This window comes from Helianthus annuus, chromosome 14 (assembly GCF_002127325.2).
Source record: "Helianthus annuus cultivar XRQ/B chromosome 14, HanXRQr2.0-SUNRISE, whole genome shotgun sequence".
Classification (NCBI taxonomy): domain Eukaryota; kingdom Viridiplantae; phylum Streptophyta; class Magnoliopsida; order Asterales; family Asteraceae; genus Helianthus; species Helianthus annuus.
Genome location: NC_035446.2, coordinates 49,343,562 through 49,367,524, shown reverse-complemented (window position 1 = coordinate 49,367,524; position 23,963 = coordinate 49,343,562). Strand labels below are relative to the sequence as shown.

The window sequence follows — 23,963 nt, the reverse complement described above, 5'->3', positions numbered from 1 at the left end:
CAAAGCATGTTTTGTTGAACTTTTTGACAGTGAGAACTCTGTTGAGCGTATAGCATGCGGCGGAAACAACTTCAGCCCAAAAATTTATCGGTAACTTTGAATCTGCGAGCATAGTTCTAGCCATCTCGATAAGTGTCCGATTTTTGCGTTCTGCGACTCCATTCTGCTGCGGAGTGTACGGAGCACTAAACTCATGCAAAATACCTCGTTCATCACAAAATTCTTCCATCTTGCTATTCTTGAACTCAGTACCATTATCACTTCGAATTCTTTTGATACGCCTCTGGTACAGATTCTCAATTATTTTGAACAACGCCATCAAACTATCAAATGTTTCATCTTTCGGTTTCAAAAAAGAAACCCATGAAAATCTGGAATAATCATAAGTAACCACAAGACAATATTTGTCTCCCGTAATACTCTTGACATTCACTGGACCAAACAAATCCATGTGAAGTCTCTCCAGGGGTCTTGAGACTGAATTGACTTGCTTTGAAGGGTGTGACTTTTTCTTCTGCTTGCCTTTAACACAACTAATGCACTCCCCTTCCAGATGAAAACCTTTGACATGAACTCCTATAACCAAATCATTGTGCACCAAGTGATTCATTTTTCTAAGATGTATATGTCCCATCTTCCAGTGCCACAATCTCGATTTTTTCTCAGTTGCTCTGGACACAAAACAATGAGCCTGACCTGTGGTTGTAGTAGCTACGCTCATATCCAACACGTACAGATCATTAACTCTTGGTGCCCTCATGATAATCCATTCCTCAGGGATAACAAATCCTGGCTTCAAGATCAAACATTCTTTATCAGTGAAGTGAGTGGTATACATCCTGTCACAAATCTGCGAAATACTCAGTAGATTGTTCTCCAGTTCAGCAATGTAGTTAACTCTTTCAAACGTCACAATCCCGTTGGATAACGTTCCTTCACCAATAATCCTTCCTCCTTGATTACCCGCGAAACCAACATAACCTCCATTGATATTCTTCACATCATACAACAATGCAGTCTTGCCTGTCATATGTCGAGACGCTCCACTGGCCATAATCCAGCGTGAGACTAATCTCGGAAGATCCTGCACATATCACAAACATGATTCAAATACTTCAATAAAGATGCCGATTCATGCTTCGCGATCAAGGAAGCTCCAGCAATTCAAACTGCTTAGTCAAACATCGTGTCCACCCAAGCCTCAACAGTCTTGGGTGTAACCTTGGTACTTTTGACTCTCGCAACTTGAATTTTAAAGTTTTCAGCCTTAAGAGGTGGAAAATTTGCATCATATTCAATCTGAATTGAATCCTCAGAAGGTGAAATCTTTTTCTCAGTTTTAGGTTTCCAAACTTGTTGAGATAATGCTACCCATTTGTAAAACTTGTCATTTTTAGTTACCACTTTCTTTACAGGTTCATTTTTTACTTTGATGTTGTCACTTTTCAAACTCTTTTTCTCAACAACCACTTGTGCTTTACCCTTCACGTCAACTTTCTTCTTTTGAGTCTTCACAGCTTCAGTCTTAGGCTTCACGTTGGTACACTTTCGTGCAATATGACCAACTTGATTACATCTAAAACATGTTCGAGTATCAGCTAATCGACTCGTGCCTTCAGACTGAGACTATGAAGCTCTCTTCTCAAAGAACTCTTCATTTGATTTTGAAAAAATATCTTTCTCTTCATCAGCAAGTGAAGTCGAACTGTTCACAAACTTTTTCTTTTCAACGAACCTCTTGTTTTGAACATTTCTTCTCTGATAATTCTTACCACCCTGATAACCACCCGACCAATTGTTTTGGTTGTTATTACAAAATCGCGGTGAAATAACAGGTTTCTTGTAGTATGATTTATCTTTTTCAAAATTCATTTGTCTCTTTGTTTGACTCAAACTGTTCACTTCTGACAACTCAACTTCGACCAACTTGAAAACATTTGTTAATTTTTTCACATTCACATTCTCAATTGGAAACTCAGAATCCGAAAACAACTTATCAGATCCCGACATCTTGTACATGACAAGAGTAGGTTCATCATTTAAGTTGTTTTTGGACTTTTGTTTCGGAATGTATTTGTCCAAGAAACATCCATCATCTTCAGCTGAATCAGACATCAAAACACTTTCAGCTGTGCTTTTAACAATCTCTGTCTGAACACTATCATCAGATGATGAAGAAGAAAATGTAACATCAGTTGAATCAGGAAGTTTCACTTCATTCTCTTCTTCAATTTCAACCAGCCCAGATTGTTTTCTCGAATAATTGTCAAGAACTGGTGGTGGAACTTGATTAAAACCCACCCCTGTTCCATCAGAGTACACATCTTCGCCTGCTTTATTTTTCCCGATGGGTTTGGGAACAATTTGTTGCAAAACAAAGCTTGCGGAGTTGTAACTCTTAAGCTTCAACTGGATTCGCTCATTTTCAATTTCAGCCTCTTGAACTTTAAGTTTCAATTTAGCGATTACATCCAGTTGTTGGTTGATTGATTCTTCTTTTAACCTAAGCACAGTTTTTAGTTGAATATTTTCTTTATAAGTTTTACCATTTCGATCATCATTATCTTTCATTGTGTTTTTCAGCTTCTCAAATTTCTCAGTAATTTGACGGTTTTCAAGAACTAACTTTTTATTTTCTTGCCTAATCCTTTCATGATCAGTTTTATCGTTTTCAATTTTGTTAGTTAACTCTTTTAACCTTTCAGTTGAAGCTTTAACCATCTTGTCACGATCAAGAATTTGATCTTCAACGTTTCTGACTTTTGCTGTCAGATCATCAACCTTCTTTCCGTTGAGATACGTGACTGTATTACAAAATTTGCATTCTTTGATGCAATTTTTGCAATCAACATCCCCATTGACTTTCTTACCTGATTCAGTCGTTGACATGTTTGAACTGACCTGGCTTTTAGACTCAGAGACGGATTTAGAATCTACCTCAATCGCCTTAGCTGCCAACACCTTGTCAGCCATCTTTCCAAGGTTTTCTGCATTCAACTCCTGAGTAGTGTCAATGATTCCAGTATCAACCTTCTTTGACTTCTCTTTCTCTTCTTTCCCCTTCTTCTCTTTCTCTTCTTTCTCCTTCTCATCTCCACTTCCCCACCATTTATTCTGCCAATAATCATCATCATCTTTTAACTCTTTGATTATGGCCTCTAAATCAACAGTGTTATGGTCACTAGCAATGTTTCCATATGGATCAAGATAACACTCCCTATCTGGATCCCATCTATTTGCTCTTTTTGCTTCCGAAAAGATACCAGATATTCTGATCATTCTGTTCGTGGCCAACAACCTTCTGTAATTATACTTCTGTTCTTCAGTTCTGTTGTCTTTCCTAGGAACAGGTTCATTCTTTGCCATGAAAGCGTATCCAACCGCATCTTCCTCCGGTAGCAACTCACTCCAGTCGTAACCTTCATCATCATAAATCACCGCAAGAGCTCTAGATTTTTCTTTGTTCTCTTCAATCTGCTTCATTCTTGGCGGCTCCGATTTGTTCTGATGATATATCGCCTTCTTGTAGTAATCTTCTCTGAACGGATTCTCAGACTCATCAGCATATGCGTTTCTGCATTCACGCTTGAAGTGACCTTTCTGCTTGCACTTGAAGCATGTCACCTTGGACTTGTCAAGCCCCAACTTGGTAGATAGTCCACCAATTGACTTCCTCCCGGTTATCTCCATGAAACGCTGTGCTCGACGAATAGCACTAGCCATGCACCACCTTATATCAATCAGTTCCATTTCTTCAGGATCTATTTGATCATAATCCTCTTTTGTTAGGTTGGTGTTGCCAATCTTCCCAGCCACAAGACTTTCATAAGATTCCAATACCGACGCAAGGAAAACCATCTGCTGCTTTGCCGACTCCTCGCTGAAATTCTGAGCATTTTTCATGTCTACAGCGATGTTGCAGTGAAACAAGTTCTTTGCATCAGACTGGTTTGAATTTGATGAAGACCCACTGTGATATCCATTGTGATAACCACTACTTTGACTTTCTTTGCTTATTGTGGAAACATTTTCAGCAGAATACGCAGTCTTGGGAGAATTGTTCTTTGGCATCATGCTCTTTGGATAATACAAATCCAAATTCTGCTGGTATGATGAATGATTGACTTTGTATGTCTTCTTTAATTCCAGCTCATGACTTTCAAGTCTCTCAATCAACAAATCCACAGTAAGATCTGCAGGCTTGATCGTATTCTTCAGCATCAACGCATAGTACTGCCAATCCATTTCATCCGGTAACGAATCGAACAATTTGTCAACTAGCTCATCTTGAGGATAAGAAATTCCATGTCTCGCTAGTTCCAGTTTCAGATGCCCAAACCTCTCAATCATTTTACAGACTGACTCATTCTTTAAACACCCAAACAAATCAAACTCTTTTTTAAGTAGTTTCTTTTTGTTTTTCACTATTTCTGCACTCCCTAAACATTTGTCTTTCAACTTTTCCCAGAGATCTTTAGCACTGCTGTACTCGATCAACGAAATTATATCTTCACGAACAGATTGAAACAGCAACACAACACATTTCTACTCAGCAACAAACGATTCTATCTCTTCAGATGTTGATAAAGTTTCACCCTTTTTGCCTCCAGCATCGTATCCATTTTTGAGACTCTTCCAACTAGGAAATGCAAAAGCCATTAACCAATCCTCGAATTTCTTTGCCCATCGACTATACTCCTCGATAGCCGTCAACTTCGGTGGTTTGTTGTAAGTTCCGAAAGCACTTTCAACCTCCAAAGCATCCGATAATTTCTTCTTTGCATTTGGCGGATTCTCATTGTTGTTGTTTGAAGATGTATCGTCTCCCGAATTTCCAGCAAAAGCATACATGTCACTAAACGGGTTCATGAAAATATCATCCATCTTGAACGTACCTGAAAAATCAGCAAACACTTAGAGAAATTTTCGAAATTTTGAAAAACCTGTGATTTCGAGCGAAATCAATCTTTATGAGCGAAATCAAACAAAATGAGTTCGAGCGAAATCAGATATGTTCTGATTTCGAGCGAAATTAGGTGATACGTTTTGAGCGAAATCAGACTTTGACTGATTACGAGCGGAGACAGATTATATCACACGAGCGAAATCAACTTTTGTTGTATCTACGAGCGAAATCAGATATTTCGCTTCTAATGGCCAAGTGACTCTTCGAGCGAAATCAAGCAATTACAAGCGAAACCTTCGATGTGTTTTGGAGCGAAATCAGGTTTTTAGTGGATTTTTACCATTTTTAATCCGTATTTTAACCTGATTCTTTCTAGGGTTTGTTAATTGTATGTTTTACACAATATACTCGAAATTCAGACCATTTCAACCGTAGGAACTAGTTCAAATCAGAAAAGTATGAGAAGAAGTGAGTAGAAGTAAGAGAATCTGGTAGAATCAAGCTGTAGTAGTGTGAACTCCTCGTCCTGAGCTCTGATACCACTTGTTGGACCGTTGTCGTGACCCTAAACAGTCAGTATAAGGCAGTTCATCTTCAGATACAAAGGCGGAATCAATGTAAATGAAGTTACACAACTATTCCTCTTAATTTCCTGTTATATAATCACTTTATGAGTCGTTTTACAACAAATATGACAAAAATCCGGCAGCACCTTGACTCAGATTTCGCTCCAAAGTTGCAGAAGCAAAATCATGATCTAGTATTTATAGGCTTCTGGTTTCGCTCCAAATGACAGGAGCAAAACCCCATGATTTCATCAGGAGCAAAATCACCAGGTTCAGTTGGAGTAAAATTAACAAACAAGTACTCAGGAGCGAAATTAACTTATTCCTGATTTCGCTTCTAATGACCCACATGTCATTAGGAGCGAAATTAACATCTAAAATCCTAATTTGACTTCCGTGCTCCAATCTAACCTATCTAGACCTAAGACTCGATACAAACGTAGTTAACAGACATTTAGTGCACCAACAGAAAGTCCGATGGGAAGGCAAACGAGGCGCGGAGTTCACTTGGGAACTCGAAAGCGACATGAAGGCTAAGTACCCGTAGTTATTCAAATGAAGATCTGAAGCGTCAAATTGGTAATTCACGGTGCTGTGCAGCTTCGAGCCTAATTTCGGGACGAAATTCCCTAAACAAGGGGAGGCTGTAACATCCCGTGTTTTCGAATGTCAAAGTCAAAGTCAAAGTCCAAGTCAACTTTGACTTTCTTTAACTATAATTAGTCTATTTTATGTTTTATTTGTATTATGTGGAGTAAGTGTTGTAATCAAGAAAGAATCAAAGTAATCGAATGTTTGATCGACGCGAACCGACTTACGACTGTGAATAGTATGAAGTAACAATGCGATAAAGTTAATCAATCAATAATCAGGCTAATCAAATCATCAATCGAACTCGAATCTCGAACTATGCGAATTTGGTGTTATATTACTTGTGTGTGTGCCTTACGTGTTACCTGTGCGTGCTTATTTTATGTTTTGTGTGGTATTCAATCAAATCAATCGAAACTCAAACCGAAACTTGAATCTTAAATCGAAGGCAATCGGAATCGAATTACGACGAATGGTAACGTCGGGATAGGGTGAGATATAGATGATTGTATGTTAGATATAGTAGTTGGGAATGAAAGTAATTTGAATAGGAAACTCTATCGTACTCGTATCGTCTTTAATCGAAATCAAAACATCGAAAATCGTCGCACCGAACACTCGAACCAGGCTGTTGATCGATCAGGCTGTCAGCCGAGCCAATCGGACAGACTGTCTGATCGAGCAGGCTGTCCGATCGGGATGCCTGGCCGATCGGCCAGCCCTTTCCTCTTTTGGAGCCTATAAATAGGGCTGTCATTGTCATTCTTTCCACTTTTGGAAACTCTCTGACCGACCAGCTCGTGCTCCTCACCTTTTCTCAGATTTCTTCCGATTCCGGTAAGTTTTCATCCTAAATCTTGTACTTTCTTGATCAAAACATGCTCCTACACCTTTCTATCTTTCAAATCTTGATTTCTAACTGTGAAATCACCAAGATCTAAGCATTCTTGGATGATGTCATCATGGTGTTCTTCAAGAACATCATGTTTTGGCTTCAATCCACCATGAATAGCTCGGATCTAACCGATTTCTACATAAACAAGCTAAGATCTACCAAAGATCTAAACATTTACATGATGTGAAGAATTGAAAGAAGGAATTCCAACTTTCTTTCAACTCTTTTACACTCAATGCATTCCAAACCGGTAGAAACGGAGCTTGAGTCAACTCACCAAAACATTCCAGTGGATGAGTGGTTCAAGATTCGGATTCTATCTATGAGGTTCACCGACTTCGGGTTAAACGTTAAACTGCCATCCCGAACCGTTCACTGGCCGATCGAGCCTACCGGCCGATCGAACGGACTGTCCGAACGAACTGTCCAGCCGAACAAACAACCCGTTCGATCGAACCTACTGTTCGATCGACCAGGCTGTTCGACCCCTTTTCATCACTTGTTAACCTGTAACACGTAGAATGCTATTCACCGTTATGCTATCGAACTGTTCAGGCTAACCCTACTCTCAAGCGCTCCCTTCAATCCATCAATCAATCGCTGTGAGTATACTCGATCCCTTTTTGCTTTTAGCACTTTTGGGTGTTACATACATTACTTATATCAAAACACTATCGAACACACTACTCAATTATTTGAACGCTAACCGATTCGCATGTATTACGTGACTAAATGAATGCTTGTTTATTGTGTTTACACGTGGAATGCTGTCTACCTGCCTTAACGACGTAGTACTATAGTTTGGACTCAGCACCCGTTCACACGGGGGTTGTTAAGGACAATTACTTGCATGGATTACGGTGGTAATCATGTATTGTGAACCGTCTCGGACAGTCAACCCGCAGTCATTGGTATCGATAGGTCCATGTCGATAATTAACATGCTTCGTTTTCCTCTGTGTACGTGCTGGTTATGCGTAAACTATTTCGAACTCTATATGCTATTATCAAACTTGTATGCTCACCTTTACATTATATGTATTGACTTTATTTTAACGTATGTGACAGGTGTTTAAGATGTTTGCTTGCTAGGAAAGCGAGGCTAGAATAAAGCTCTAGAGGCCCGACAAATAGTTGCTTGTCAGGAAAAAGCAACTAGAGCATAGTTGTCTGTAGATCTTGTCAGGCTAGGTCTTTAGGAGCATTTGAACAATATTTATATGTTTTATTTTAAATCTGAGTTGTCGGAACAGAATATTTGACTAGTTGTTATCTATAATAATTTGTTTGTTATTTCGGACACGGTATGGGACGTGTCATTTAAACTGAATAGTGATGATAATTGTTATGGAAACTTCTGGACGATCTGTTTCGCTCAGTGCCATGCCCCGATGATGCCGCCATCGGTTGGGGTGTGACATTTGCAAGATTCCATTCCTGCACGTTGTATGATATCCTTCGCAAAAGACTGCTGAGATAGGAACATGGTGTCCCTAGTGCGAGTGACGTGGATGCCCATAAAATATATCAAGGGTCCAAGGTCTTTCATTGCAAACTCTCCTGCAAGAACAGTCATTAACTGTTTTCGAAGACTGTCTGAGGAAGTGATCAAAATGATGTCATCCACGTAGATTAATAAATATGTAACTTGGGAACCATTATGATATATGAATAACGAGTTGTCAGACTTGCTCTGCTTAAAACCCTGCAAAAGAATAAAGTCAGTGAAACATTGATACCAGGCCCGGGGAGCCTTCTTAAGTCCATAGAGAGACTTCTTTAAGCGGCACACATGATCTGGGAAGTCGCGATGTCGAAACCCCATAGGCTGATACATGTACACAGTTTCATCCAGATGACCATGAGGAAAAGCATTGGTTACATCTAGTTGATGTATGGACCATGACTGAGAGAGATCCAGGGATAAGACAGTCCGGATGGTGTTTGGTTTAACCACTGGGCTAAATGTTTCGCCACAGTTAATGCCCACTTGTTGTTTGCAACCATCACAGACGAGACGTGCCTTATAACGTTCCAAACTGCCGTCTGATTTGAACATGTGCTTAAAGAGCCACATACACCTGATAATATTCATGTCTGGTGTTCTTGGGACAATTTCCCAGGTCTTGTTCTTAATTAAAGCACCAAACTCATCATTCATGGCATTATACCATTCCGGCGTGGACAAAGCAGTTTGAGGGGTCTTGGGTATGGGGACGATGGTAGAAGTGTGAAGGTCAAATAGTTGGCGAGGTTTGGAAATACCCTCCATGGAACGCGTTCTCATGGAACGTGATGGTGGAGGGACCGGTTGTGGTGGAGGAGGGGGTGTCGGGTGGGTTTGGCACAGTAGGTTGGGCCGGATGTTTTGGCCGTCTGGAGTAGGTAAGAATGGGAGGGCTTTGGGCTGGGTGAGTGGGATGTGATATTGGGTAGGAGGTTGGAAGCGAAAAGGATGGGCCGGGAGGGCTGTTTGTGTGGTGGGCAGGAGTGTGTTGTTGGGCCGATTGAGAAGGAGGGCCGTAGAAGGGGCGGAAGGTGAGTGTTGGGCCGAAGGTGAAGATGTGTGGGTAGGACTGTGTGTAGTATGAGGCATAGGTGGATTAGGAGGGGAAGAGGAAGGTGTGGGCTGGCTGAGATGGTTCCACTAGAGAGGATGTAGGGGGGTGTGAAGAAAATCATATGAGGTAGGTGAGGTGGGTAGACGGATGCTATAGGGGAAAATGGATTCTTCGAAAAGAACATGTCGAGAAACAAAGATTGTGTGGGTAGTAAGGTCTAGACACTTGTATCCATGATGGTTTGGTGGGTAACCAAGGAAAACATAAGGTTTGGAGCGATTTGCTAATTTATGAATGGTGGTGCTTGGTAGAAGGGGATAGCATAGACACCCGAAGACGCACAAGTGGTCGTATTCGGGATTACAATAGTAGAGAAGGGAGGTTGGGGAGAGAAATTGGCGGTTTTTGTTGGGTAGAATGTTGAGAAGGTAGGTAGCAACTTCAAGCGCGTGATGCCAAAAGTTGGTAGGTAAGGAGGCTTGGGAGAGAAGCGTGCGAATCATATTATTAATTGTATGCATTTTTCGCTCCGCCTTCCCATTCTGAGAAGAAGTGTATGGGAAAGAGAAACGAAATGTCATGCCGTGTTGTTTGCAAAAATTTTGAAATTGTTTGTTTTCATACTCACGTCCGTTATCACATTGAAATTGTTTTATGTTTCGTTCAAATTGAGCGTGAATGTGATTGTAAAGGGTGAGGAAAGAAGAATAGGCTTGAGATTTATTGCTAAGTGGGAAAGTCCACAGAAAGTCGGTGTGGTCATCTAGAAATAAAATGTAGTATTTATGACCACCAGTGCTAAGGATCAGTGATGTCCATAGGTCACTTTGGATGATGTCAAAAGGTAATAAAGTGGAATTAATAGAATCACGAAAAGGTAATTTAATACTTTTACCAAACACACAAGGTTGACAAAAATTTTATTAAGTTTATTAAAATCAATACAAGAAGTAGATTTCAAAGACTGACTGAAGTAAATTATTTCCAGGGTGTCCAAGGCGTTGACGCCACAGATCCTGAGAAATAGCTGCAAAACTGGAATGAGATTTGACATTGCTGAAAATGGAAGAGCTAAGCGGGTATAGGTCGTCCGTGCTATTGCATCATAGGATAGGTGCCCGTGTCTTTAAAGAGGTTGCCCAGCGTGTTCCAGGCTTCGTACGCAGTCTGACCGGGTACGATAATGGTAAGAAGAAGGTCATTTGAGATGGTGCCATAAATCCATTGTCGGACTATGGCATCCAAACGTGACCAGGCGGGGTCGGTAGGAACGGTGGTGATTTTGCCATCGGCATCAGTGGAGGTAGCCAGTGCGGCTTTGGGTTTGAGGTGGTCCGACACTTGATAGGCACTACAATGAACTTGAAAGAGTTCAGCCCATGTAGTAAAGTGATCGGTTTCGACCTCGAGGGTGATGGGAATGAAATTCTTGATGTTGGAGACTGTCATGGCTGGGTGCAATTTGTTATCCATGGGGAGAAGCAGATCGGGTAAAAACAAAACAGGGGAGAGAAGGAGAAAAGTGATGGGAGGAGAGGAATTAGGATAGTCTTGATACCATGTGAGAGAATGATTCAAGATGATCTCATTCATTGATAATGATATCCTTATATAGTTACAATATAATCTCCTAAATATGGACATAATGAATACAAATCAATTTACAAATCATTGCCGAATAATCAAAACACTAATAATGGCACAATATATGCTATTATAAATAATGCAGTTTGGAATGTTGATTGAGTTTCTCTTTGAGAAGTTCCCAGATGGGGAGGTTACTGATCAGGATAACTAGAGGTGAGCATAGTTACTCTTAATTTCATATACACCACTTGTGGAATCTCATTGTCATGTGAATGCTTCTAATTACATACATTCTCAATTGGTAGTTGTTCTATAAGGCATCAAAACAGAGATTTGATAGTGATGATGAATTCAAAGAGAGAGCCCAAAAGGCAGTTGTTGCTCTCCAGGTGAATTTTAAATGGTTATATGGCCCACATTATTCAGTATATATATATATATATAGGTAGAAGATCCTGTAAAAAATGCCTAAAGTGTGAGAAGGGTAAGAAAGAATCTCAGCCATTAGATCTTTTGATCTAATGGTTGAGATCAATAGAGACTAAATTGTAAAATATTTTCATTAATTTGGATTGATTTGAAATATCTAGGGGCAATACAGTCTTTTAAACCCACAAGAAATTAGGTAATGCACATGTAGCTTCCCTCCGTCTTTTTTAAACGTGGGGGGGGGGGGGGTAGTTGCACGGACCTCCCATCCGCCGGAGTATTGCAACTCCGCAAGCTAGCTTAGCCCCATAGCTGCCTGGCGGTGATTACCCACGGTGAAGAGCCCCAACACCCCATAAGGGCATTGCCGGGAATCGAACCGGTGACCTCAAGAAGAGGCTGGGTGAGGCTGGCCAACTGGGCTACCCCAGAAGGTTAATAACTTTTTATACGTCAATAACTTTTTATACGTAACTTTTTTTTTAAAAAAAAATTACACTATAATAACGAGCGTTTTTTTTATCTTTAATATGAGTACCATATTGCTATACTTATATAGAGAAAAAAATATGTTTCGATCAGATGTTTAGTCAATGAATGGTGTTATATACTTGCTGAATGGTGTTATATACTTGCTGAATGGTTTATATACTTACTGAATGGTGTTATATACTTGCTGAATGGTGTTATATACTTGTTGAATGGTGTTATATACTTACTGAATGGTGTTATATACTTACTGAATGCTGAATGGTGTTATATACTTGTTGAATGGTGTTATATACTTACTAAATGGTGTTATATACTTCCTATAATTAAGGTGGCGGTTATGGGAAGTTTTTAATTAATTGAATTAATTATAAAATTACTTGTTTACCCTTTTCAATTAATTTAGATCTAATGGCTGAGATTCTTTCTTACCTTTCTCACACTTTTGGTCTTTTTTACAATAACCTTACCCTATATATATATATATATATATAATATTGTCTGGTCATTTTTTTCTTATCTGTAAGTAATGAATATCAAATTAGAGTGGCAAGGAAGAAAAGTACCAGAAGGCATGGGCACAAATCTGTGAAATAAGTCGAAGGGGTTTCGAGAAAGTGTATCAGCGTCTGGGGGTTCACTTGGAAGAAATGGTATATTCTTTTTTTTTTTTCTTTCTCTTGATGGAGTTTATGTGTTAGATTTTAATTCTGTTGCTTTCAGGGTGAAAGCTTTTATAATCCCTGCATTCCTCTGGCTCTAAAGGAGCTCAATGATAAGGGTTTGATTGAAGATGACGAAGACGCTAAGGTGATAAAAATTATTGAAGGAAATAAGGTGCCACCTCTTATAGTTACGAAGACAGATGGTGGTTACAACTATGCTTCAACAGATCTTGCAGCTCTCTGGTTGGTTTTCTTAAATATTTATTTGTTAGGATAGATTTTTTTGAATTATTTTTTGTGTGTGTTGCTATATGCAGGTATCGGCTTAATGAGGAAAAAGCCGATTGGATAATATATGTCACTGATGTTGGTCAGAGAGAGCATTTTAAAAAGATCTTCGCTGTAAGTCAGCAGCTTCACACAACATAACAATCAAGAAAAAAATGATGAAATTTAATACTTTTTTTTTCAGGCTGCTAAAAGTGCAGGGTGGCTTCCAGCTGATGAAAGCAAATACCCTAAAACAAGTCATGTAGGGTTTGGTCTTGTTCTTGGTGACGATGGAAAGAGATTTAGAACTCGTAGTACCGAAGTGGTAAAGTTGGTTGATTTATTCGATGAAGCTAAGCAGCTCTTGTGGAACAAGGTATAACCATAAATTGGTTTATTCATGTGAAGTCAGTCAAGAAACTGATAAGGTTTGTTAAGTTTAACTTCATTAGGTAAGGTGACTGAGTGGACTGCTGAGGAGCTTGAGCAGACGGCTGAAGCAGTTGGATATGGTGCTGTTAAGTAAGTGTGTCATGCAGGGGTAAAAATGGTAAAAACGACTGATGGTATTACGGAGATCTGCAGGATCAACTGGTTAGGCCGCAATGCTGTTTGTTTGTTCATTCAGGTTCTCTTATTCCGGGTTTGTGATTTCCGTACTTCATATCCGACTTTGGCTTCCATTATTTGGCTCCGGCTTTGCTGCATTGATCTTGGTGTCTCCGAGTCAGTTTACCGAGTTTGTTATTCTCGCAATTTTTAAATTAATGGACTGAAATAGTGATTTTTGACAAACCGTCGGGACGAAAACAGTAATTAACTCTTAAAAATAAAAACACTAACGGACTATTGAAAACAAATGAACATAAACGAACACGTTACTGAACGTTCACGAACATAAATGAATGAACGCGACCTCTGTTCATGATCGTTCATTTAACTAAACAAATGAAATTTCTTGTTCGTGCTCCTTCATTTACTAAGCGAACGAACACAAACGTTCTTCCCATCGAACGGTTCACGAACCCTTCGCTGAATGTTTGGTCCGTTTGCAGCCCTACTAAACTGTACTTTTAAGTGTTTTAGAACCTTTTTATGGAAGGAAATGGTTACTTTTCTACTTTTTTTACATATCTTTATATTTATGTATTTTTTAGGAACACCTTATACTCAACAATCGTATAAAGTGAGTGAATCATTTCCGTATAAATGGATCAGTAAAAAATGGAAAGAAGGGTTTCACGTCACTTCAATGACTACAGCTGGCAGTCGTTGGGGTGTCGTGATGTCAAGAAACGCAGGATTTTTCGACTAGGTAATATTACGTTCTTTCACCGGGTAATATTACGTTCTTTCATTGAGCCTCTAAAAAAGTTATAACAGAATGTTAAATCCGCAAATTTGAATGTACTTCGTTAATATTTTGGCAATTAACAACAGGTTGTAGAACTTGATTTTCTTTACCCAAGTGAAGGAATACATCGTAGATGGGAGAGTGGGTACAGGATACCATCTATGGCTGCCACACCTGATCAAGCAGCGTTCATTTTGAGTTTCCCGAGCGTAAAATAATGGACGAGACACAAGAAACCTTGAGAACATCCGCCTTCCCGAGTACCCATGTGAAGGTAGGGATTAGGATCAAATACAAAGGATCCTTATTGTAAGAAGTGTAAGAAGGATTTATAAAGTGACAAGTGTCTAATAACCTAAAAAAACCCACTACACAAAAAAAAAAAAAAAAAAAAATTAAACATCCACCACCACCAAAACCCTAAACCCCCACCCCCTCCCCCATCACTCACCCCCTATTTTTTTTTTTACCGGGGGGTGGGGGTGGGGGGGGGGTTAGGTTTTTGGGTGGTGGTGGGAGTGGGGGTTAGGTTTTTGGGTGGTGGTGGGGGTGGGTGTTTAGGTTTTGGGTGGTGATGTAGTGGGTTTAGTTTAGGTTATTGGACACATGTCACTCTATAAATCCTTCTTACACTTCTTACAATTAGAAGTCTTTGTAGAATAACTTAACCCGTGAAGGTAGAACCGTAATAGTAAAACCCGTAATTGCTGGGATTTTTTTTAAACTTTTTTATGAATATTTTTGTTTGTATGCTCATTCTGCAGGAAAAATGGTCAAAGAACCATTATATTGCATCCTGTGTTATGATTGAACCGTATGCTGACTGATGCTGGTAACAGAGGCTACATTTTACTGAAAACCCCCACTGGAGTTGAATACATTTGGGGGTTTTATAAACTGGGATTCCGTGTGAACGGAAAATTTTGGTGTAACGTAAAGATGGCCGTGTTCTATTACTATGTAAGATCATAATAGATTTGATAAAGATAAGAAAGAAACCAAAAAAAGAGAGAGTATAAACTATAAAGAGAAATGTGTGTCAAATATGAATTTAAGTTAGGGTGTAGATGAACAGAACATTTGGTTTGTCATCAGTCTTGCGTTCAATACAACCATCACAGAAGATGATTACATGGCTGTCTCTGGCAAACTCGGTAATCCAGGTGAGTTATGCGAAACTTTCGTAATACTCCCACAACCCTTTTAACCTTCACCCTCTCGACTTGGTGATATATTCATGCCCGGTATTATCGACTCCGCCGCAACGCGCGGGTCTCCCACTAGTAACTACCAATGCTAAACATATGATCCATATAATTACTTATTATTACAATATCTACTTTATTCAAAATAAGTTTGAACGTACTTTACTAAAACAAAATATATTTTTATGGATTATTAGAATATGTATTAAAAGGAACACCGATTAACAATAATAATAACTTGCTTTCGCTAACTTAAGTATATAGTTATTTTTACAGTTCTTCTCAATATTGGCAGTTGTATTTCATAAAGATTGTTTCTGATCAATGAAAAAAGTATGTGGATATCATTTCAGACATATCATACTCCATATTTTGGATATCTTTTTGAGGCGCTATGAATGCCAAAACCGTACGATGTGGTATGGAATCGAACTAATATGTCACACCCCGACCACGTAAAACAACAAAACGTGGCGGAAACGTCGGGGAGTGTTGTAACAGAATCATTGTTTCACAACTATGGATTAAATAGTTTCGTTTTATTGAATTAAATGTATTATATTACATTGGAATTAGAAACAAAACATGAACAAATAGACTTTCATTGTTATTAAGTCACTAAGGCCTCGTCCATTCCTATGTGAGCGTACACAAATATCATCATCAAACATCATCAACTATGGTACCTGAAACACATGTGAAAATACGTCAGCATAAAAATGCCGGCGAGTACATAGGTTTTATATGAGTGTCAGATTCATGGCTCGTTTTACATGTTGTAATACTTATTTAAAAACCTTATTTTGAAAAGTATAGTATTGCGATGTAATTAACCAACTCAAATCAAGTTGGATATGATTTATAAAATCTCGTAGCCATGATTCTTAACTCCAAAACAATTGTTTTATTAAATCAAATTGTAAAACATCTCGTAGAAACTCGTTAATAAAACTCGTATGGTTTATATTATTCAGAAAACATCATTGTGTGACATCGTTTCAAAAATAACGCAACGATATATAATGTGTTAAAAGCACTTATATATAGGAAGTACCAGCGGCGTATCCACCATGCTTTTAACACATTACACCCGCCCCGTTACCTAATCACTTCCCTAACCCAACGGTTCAAACAGTTACAAATGGTTCACATATATCAAATGGTTACAAATGGTTCACATATATCAAATGGTTACAAATGGTTCACATCAATCAAATGGTTACAAATGGTTCACATATATCAAATGATTACCAATGGTTCACATACATCAAATGGTTACAAATGGTTCGAACAGTTCAAAATGTAAAACAATGGGCTAGCATGTTAAGTGAACATACATAGCAAAACATAATGAAATCATGTACTAATAGTGTACTAATGAACATAGCAAGTATATGATATGAAAACATGGAAAGCATGAAAGTAACAAGTAGGCACATGTGTTTCACCCCAAAACGTTTGAAAAACAGTAAAAGAGGGGACTATGTACTCACTTGAGGATGCTTAGAAGTCTTGACTAACAACCAAGCAAAGCTAGAGGGATCACGGAAATGAAACGACACCTAATATAGGTAACTAAGTTAATAAACAGACCTAAATCGGAAGATCGGATAGTATGAGGTTTCGTAAACCAAATGAGTATTGGAACTCATATGATATGGTCTAACAAAGCCTACATACTAAAATGAAACCTAACCTAAGTGCTTACGACCCATTACAACCCGTTTAGGTAGCTTATGCTACTTTAACGCGTCATTCGCGTAAAACGCGTTCGGAACGCCTAACTAGTCCTATGACAAGTATTATATGCCTAAACATGTTTAATTATGTTGCATAATCAGTTAAGTGACAAAAGTTTGGGTTACATATGCATAAATATCAATTATGCATAAAAAGGGCATTTTGGTCATTTTCCTAAGGCATATAAACTACCTGTCATATAACCACTTAAACGAAGGGACCATAAGGTATAACCTCGGAAGGTCATTCCCTATACAACTATGGTCACAAAACATGTTTGGTCGGATCCTAATGATCGACCAAACAGGTCTAGTTCGAAAGTCTAAGCGGTTGTTTAGACCGCTTAACTTACGACTCTACATAAGCATTAATCTAAAAGTGACGAGCTAAACATGTTTAACAAGGTTTGAAAACAAGTTAGATATCAAAACAAACGGTTTTGATACCCAAGAATAGTTTGGTTACAAAATACGCTTAAATACGCATTTTGGCCGAAACTATGACTCGTCACTACTCCTAATCAACGTGGTAATCAGTAGGTATAGTCACTAGGGACTATAACCATCGTGATTACGCTCATGTTGCGAAGTTCAAACGAACTTCGTGTTGACCATTGACTGGTCAAAGCAGAAAGTCAAACACTATTTGACTTTCACGCTCGAAAAGCGATAAAAGAACGAAAGAATACTTACAAAGGGTCCAAGCAAGGTAATCATGATTCAAATTGCTCAATTATGTGGTGCTAAGCCCCAACTTAGAGCAAAAGAATCAGATTTGTGAATTGCAAGGAATGGAGGTGTGGGTATTTATAGATTTCGGTCCACCTTTAAGATCGTTCCTCGTAAACCAAGCTTGAATCTCAACCCTCCACTTGGGCCCAAGGTATTAGAATAAAATGGGAACATGAAAACCATCAAATGGTATTGAAAACAAGGGATTAAAACCATCAAAACAGCTGGAACAGGCCAGATTCAATGTTTCTGCAATTTTGCTGTTACTGGTAAGGCTTACGGACTGTATGGTCCCTTGCTTACGGACCCTATGTGGTCTGCAGACCAGCAACTTTCAAAAATTGACAGAACAGGCCCCTGTTACTCCAAACTTGATTTTCAAGCATTTTTGACAAGTTTAAGCCCCGTTAACCTCATTTCAAGGCTCTAAAATGGAGTTAAAGTATAGGGAACTTGAAATGTGCTTAAAAATATCTCGGATGTCGGTTCGTTTAGTCGTACGATTGCGTTGTTCGGTTAATTACAACGAAACACGAACGGACGCGAAAAACGATCCAAATTACGCGACGAATGGAATTTTATCATGCCAATCACTAAAATAAAATATTTTAATGATTACTTAAATTTTTGGATGTCTGGATATATTCAGAACGTAAGATATGAGCGAAAATGCAAACTTATGCACTTTTTGACGCTTTTAGTCCCTATTGATCAAGAAAGTTTATTTTTGCACACCAAACACCTCAAAGCCTATTTCTAAGCTATGTAAAGGATATTTAGGGCATATTTAAATTATGGTCAAGTTCCGGAATGTTCGTTACAGTACAAATCGACATACTTTCACAGTTTGTCGAAATTAGTCCCTGTAAGCGAATAAACTTGATTTCGCCATACCAAACCTTCCAAAACTTATTTCTAAGTTATGTAAAGGTTATTTAAGGTATGTTAAGCCTATGTCACTGTTCCGGAGTGTTTGTTGCATTAAACTGGTTATGTTTACGCATCAGATCGCGTATAACCTTCCAGAAAGCGATTTAAAGCTTGAAATCGAACAAGAACTGATATGTGCAAACGATACACATATTTTTACAAATCCCAAGTATGAAACACAGTATTTCACTAATTTTTTATTTGTTTGATGGTCGCAGAGGCACATGTGTCACATAATACCAATTGAATTCTTATGTGTAACGAACTGAACTAAACTGATACAAATCGCTAGTAATTCCTACTAGTTATCCTTGTTATACCTAAATAATATATAATATATATGTACACACAGGTTGAAAATATTTGTATTTATAACTAAGATATCTAAATCAAATTTTATATTAACGTTTAATAATTTTTACAATTTGTAGTTTCTTTATATATGTTTTTATATAATTAAATTATATTTATATATAACTAGTCGTTTACCCGCGCGATGCGGCGGGAAACATATCACTTAGGTTGGTGAGTTTAGGGCTATGTACGGGGCGGTTCGGTTTTGAGCCATAATCAAAACCAAGTTCATGATGCAACGGAAAACACAACACTTAGTCATAAGCAACTATTGTTTGGTTATGTAACTTGTAGCTTTGAGAATGAATTTTATAATCGAATGTACTTCATCACATTTTAGTTTCAACCATCTTTATCTAAATTCAAATTTTGATTAAAATGAAGTTGAAATAAAAGAAATCATACATTCATACCAAGCCATACTGCATTATTATTACTTTTGTAATAAAAATGATGAGTTTTCAGATCGGTTGGGTTCAAACCGAAGTTGAAGTTGACTAACAGTCCAAGTCCTTCCCTGTGGAAGGAAGTGATGACCATTCCTTTAAACCGTCAAACCATTGCGCCATGGGCAACAACATTTATCTAGGATTCGTGGTGGTTTGAAACAAGCTTGAAGGAGGGTATCCTCGAAGGACTTGCCTCCTCCCACACCAAGTAGCCTAAGATTGGATAGCGATTTGAAACAGGCTCGAGTCAGAATGAGTTTGATCGTAACAAGTGATTTTAAATACGTGTCGGCCAGTCGCACCAATTCGGTTGATCACCTTTTTTTCCCTTTCACTGTTGAAAATATTTACCAGGTGCTAAATCATTTTGACCCTGAGGTACAAAGTACAAGGTTTTAACCCCCAAGGTCTAATGCACAAGTTACATCAAACTGATCAAACGGATTAATGACGATCAAATTCATTATACTGAAATCAAAAGTTTACATTTCAAATTGTAGTTTGGTTTGTAATAACACATATGAACTTTAACATCTTCGGCAACTTTTCCTCCAATCTAGCCGCCATGGTGACATTTTCCGCCACCATGTCTCGGTAGTTTATGTTTTAGATAACGGGGATCGCATTCGGGTCCCAATTGTCATCAAGGTGGGACCCGTAGTTACCCATCATCCAAAACGGCCATTTCATTGTGTGCATGGTGAACCCTTTTACGTATATGTCCTTCACGAACCCTCCTCTTCCGACACCGGTTTTGATCCGGACTCCTGACTTGGAGTTGATGGCTACTTCTTCGGCTCGGACGTCTTGAATGCCGCCCGACATTTCACTTCCTAAAGCAATGACCGCAGTCGTTGGTGAAATGCACGTGAGCCGTCGGATTACAAGTTGTTGGGTCTGCATACCGTATGCGATCCTGTACTCATCCCAACCGCTCTTCACGGCTACACAATCGTCCCCGGACACAATGTAACAGTCCTCGATTCGTGTATTTGTGCAAGAATCTGGAAGAATAGAAGTTCATTCAAGTCAAACATATTACTCTTTGACTTTGAAATTAAGCTTAGTTAATTTACATTACTTTAAGAAAAATAATTTAGTTAGATAATTATTAAAAATATTTGTCGCAAACTTTACCAAGATCATATTTTTTAATCTCGAAAGTGAAAGCATTATTCAAGTCAAACGTACTGAGTTTGACTTCAAAGATAATCCGAGTTAACTCGATCAAAATTTCAGAAAAGGAGATGCGTAGTCTACGCGTCATAGACATCTCTAAAAATATCTGATCAGGTGACATTTGAGATCAAATGCATAACATATTTCAATTAAAGCTAAGTTAAGTTTAACTTAAAAAGTCAAAGTATACATAAGTCATTACCGAGGTTGATTCCATCAGTATTCCGAGATCTAACTGGTGCATGAATGGTAATTTCCTGAATGATTATATTGCTGCATCAACAGGACTAAATGATTATATTCTATAAACGAAAACCACAAACGACACGCGATTAAAGCATTTCGGCCATACCTGCTATATATTGGATGAACATTCCACGAAGGAGAATCGATCAGAGTAAGATTTGATATTTGAATGCCGTCTAAGTACACGAGTTCAATCAAGTATGGTCAGGTGTACTTTAACTGGCCCGCGCTATATCTTTAGTCCCCAAATCCCAGATCATTGATGTAAAATCATCTACATGAAAAAATAACCAATGAAAACTTAACACTTTTTTTCTATTCCCAAAAAGTCAAATTTTTCTCTCAAGATATAACTAAAGTTGGACTATGAAGATCTAAAGAACTGTTTTTAATTTGTTTTTTTTTAAATCTCAAGGTTTGTTAACTTCCAGTTTCCAGCTATTCTGACCTTACTTTGTTGTACCAAAACTAAAAAATAATAACAATAAACTAAATAACATACACACCTTGACTACCACACAAAGAAGCTCTTCATGAGACAGAACAGCAGGTCTGCGATAATGCTGATAAAGCTCCGCTCCAGAACCACCATAAACTATGTCAAGCAACCAATCCGTTTATAATTAGAATTAAACGAATTACACAGGTTGTTTGCAGGTTACAGACAGTGGCTAAGGGTGTCCAGTTTAGGGTTTTGAGTTTTTAACACATCTAACTAAACGGGTCGTGTTCAAGTTCAGTGCTACACCGATACAAACCCAGACCCAACAAGAATTGCCACCCCTATTAATAGAGATGTGCATGGGATGGTTTGGTTCAGTTTTAAGACCCCACCAAAACCGAAAGCGAAATTTTCGGTTATTAGTTACTTATTAACCATCGGTTTTTGGCTTTTAACACACGGTCGGTTTTATGTTCAGTTAACCAACAACATTTTAAAATTTTTAAACTAAGAAATTTAACTCTTAAATTCAAGCGATTCATAAGTAATTTGTTAAACAGTTGGGCTATATGTATAATTGGTTCGGTTCGGTTAATTCAGCTATGCGGCTATGCCACACACCAAAACCATAAGTCATAACTTTCAGTTAATCTGTTGTGACTTAACCGAACCATCGGTTAGAAGTTCGATCCGGTTAAGTCAGCTACAATTTGGTTAATTCGGTTATTCACTTATTTGTTCACCCCTACTTGCTATTTAGCAACAAAAAGTACCTTCCAACTCCGTTAAAGACTTCATGGAAAGAACTTGCAATAGATCCTCAATAGCTTCATTTGATAAATCAACCAACTTCAGCTCTTTCTTGATCTCCTCCATGGGTATTTTCCCCATCTTTTTCCAATTAAAATAAATCATTTAAAAACAAAAACATACAAAAGCGGATCCAGTTCTGCATTTAAGTGCTGACCTTATCTATGATGATGCAAGCTTTGGCAAACGAAGCTTCTGGTACAGAATACAAACTTAGCACTTCCTGTAGAACCTGTGGTGAAAGAAACAAAACAGATTCAATAAAAATGTCATAATTACAGCCAAATAAATGAAGACAATCTGACACCTTTCTGCTAGATATCTTGAAGCCAACATCTTTAGCAGTTATCCCAATCCACTTGAAAAATGTAACAATAGATGAGATTAGCTCAGCTTCTCCCTATCAAAAAACAACGAACAGTTGAGCATGTTTAATATAAAGGGCAAATGCTAGATAAGAGTATCTAATCATACGATCAAAAGAGAAAAACTGATTCCGTAAGAGTATCTAATCATACGATAGGGTGAAGCTGAGCATGTTTAATATAAAGGGCAAATGCTAGATAAGAGTATCTAATCATACGATCAAATGCTAGATTTTTTCCTCCCACCAGGCCCGGAGATTATCAGACGCCCCGCTAACGGGCTTCCAGTTTTCCAGAATGATTCCGTAAACAAACCCTTGAGCCTTGCAAACTTCCATCATTTTAAGCATGTACTTCAAGATCCCATCTTGGGCACACGACATCTTCTTGCGTCGCGCTTGTTCTTGAGACTGACGTTGTTTGGTGTTATCGACGTCTTTACCTTTGCTTTGATCTTTGAGCCACCTTAAAAGCATCCGGTCTCGCCGCATCCTCCTTTCGAGCTCATCAACGTCCATTTCTTCTCACTGTAATCTTCCTCCATGGGTGCGTCTTGTTCGGTTTCAGGAGCCCGTTCTCCATCGCAGTTGGGAGCCGAAAGGAAATCAAGATTTCCGTTTAAATCCCATTTCTTCGAAGATCCCCATGGATCACAATGAACCCAAATCAAGAAAGTATGCAATTAATACCACCTTAATTACTCACAGGATCATCAACCGTCAAGCGAATATACCTTCTATCCTGAAAAAAACACAAAATCAACTTAGAAATCACATCATTCATGATTTATCTAATAGAACCAGATTAGTTCTGATAAGAGTAATAATCAAAATCATATCTAATCTTCTTAGGCTTAAAATATTCAGCTTTAAGGCCCGAAAACTATGAAACGAACACCATGAGACTAAAATACAGATTTATGAACAACAGACAACTAAACTAAACATAATGAACATTAAAGTATCAAACTTTATCTTCAAAATGGTCTTTTAAAGATTTATTTGTTCGTATTTGTTTCGATTATGATCAAAAGATTCTTTTTATTGTACAAACTTGTCACACCCCCAAAATCCACACGCGGAGTATCACCGCTTGGAGGCGTGACATGACCAGGATCAAGCCACCAATCATATTGAACATAATAAGTAATAATAAACGTAAATGTATACCAACCCACAATACGAAAGGTGTTCAAATAAC

General features: G+C 38.3%; 2 protein-coding genes across 3 annotated transcripts; one reads left to right on the top strand and one right to left on the bottom strand.

Moving 5' to 3' along the window:
- The first annotated feature begins 11,241 nt into the window (after positions 1 to 11,241).
- Positions 11,242 to 15,319, top strand: LOC110906664 (arginine--tRNA ligase, chloroplastic/mitochondrial). The gene is made up of 9 exons (XM_035982952.1): positions 11,242 to 11,295; positions 11,411 to 11,494; positions 12,569 to 12,676; positions 12,747 to 12,931; positions 13,006 to 13,090; positions 13,161 to 13,334; positions 13,411 to 14,273; positions 14,399 to 14,586; positions 15,077 to 15,319. Exons 1-7 carry the CDS (start codon positions 11,242 to 11,244, stop codon positions 13,417 to 13,419), a joined length of 699 nt encoding a protein of 232 aa, XP_035838845.1. The 3' UTR covers positions 13,420 to 14,273; positions 14,399 to 14,586; positions 15,077 to 15,319.
- Positions 15,320 to 20,163: 4,844 nt separating this feature from the next.
- On the bottom strand, positions 20,164 to 23,525 carry LOC110908357 (probable polygalacturonase). 2 transcript variants are annotated; one of them, XM_022153289.2, is made up of 4 exons: positions 23,206 to 23,525; positions 22,556 to 22,630; positions 22,362 to 22,479; positions 20,164 to 20,725 (listed from the first exon to the last, which is right to left on the bottom strand). In XM_022153289.2, exons 3-4 carry the CDS (start codon positions 22,477 to 22,479, stop codon positions 20,328 to 20,330), a joined length of 516 nt encoding a protein of 171 aa, XP_022008981.1. In that variant the 5' UTR covers positions 22,556 to 22,630; positions 23,206 to 23,525; the 3' UTR covers positions 20,164 to 20,327. The 2 variants fall into 2 exon arrangements, with proteins under 2 accessions (XP_022008981.1, XP_022008980.1); XM_022153288.2 differs by lacking the exon at positions 23,206 to 23,525 and adding an exon at positions 22,706 to 22,876.
- Between the last annotated feature and the right edge of the window lie 438 nt (positions 23,526 to 23,963).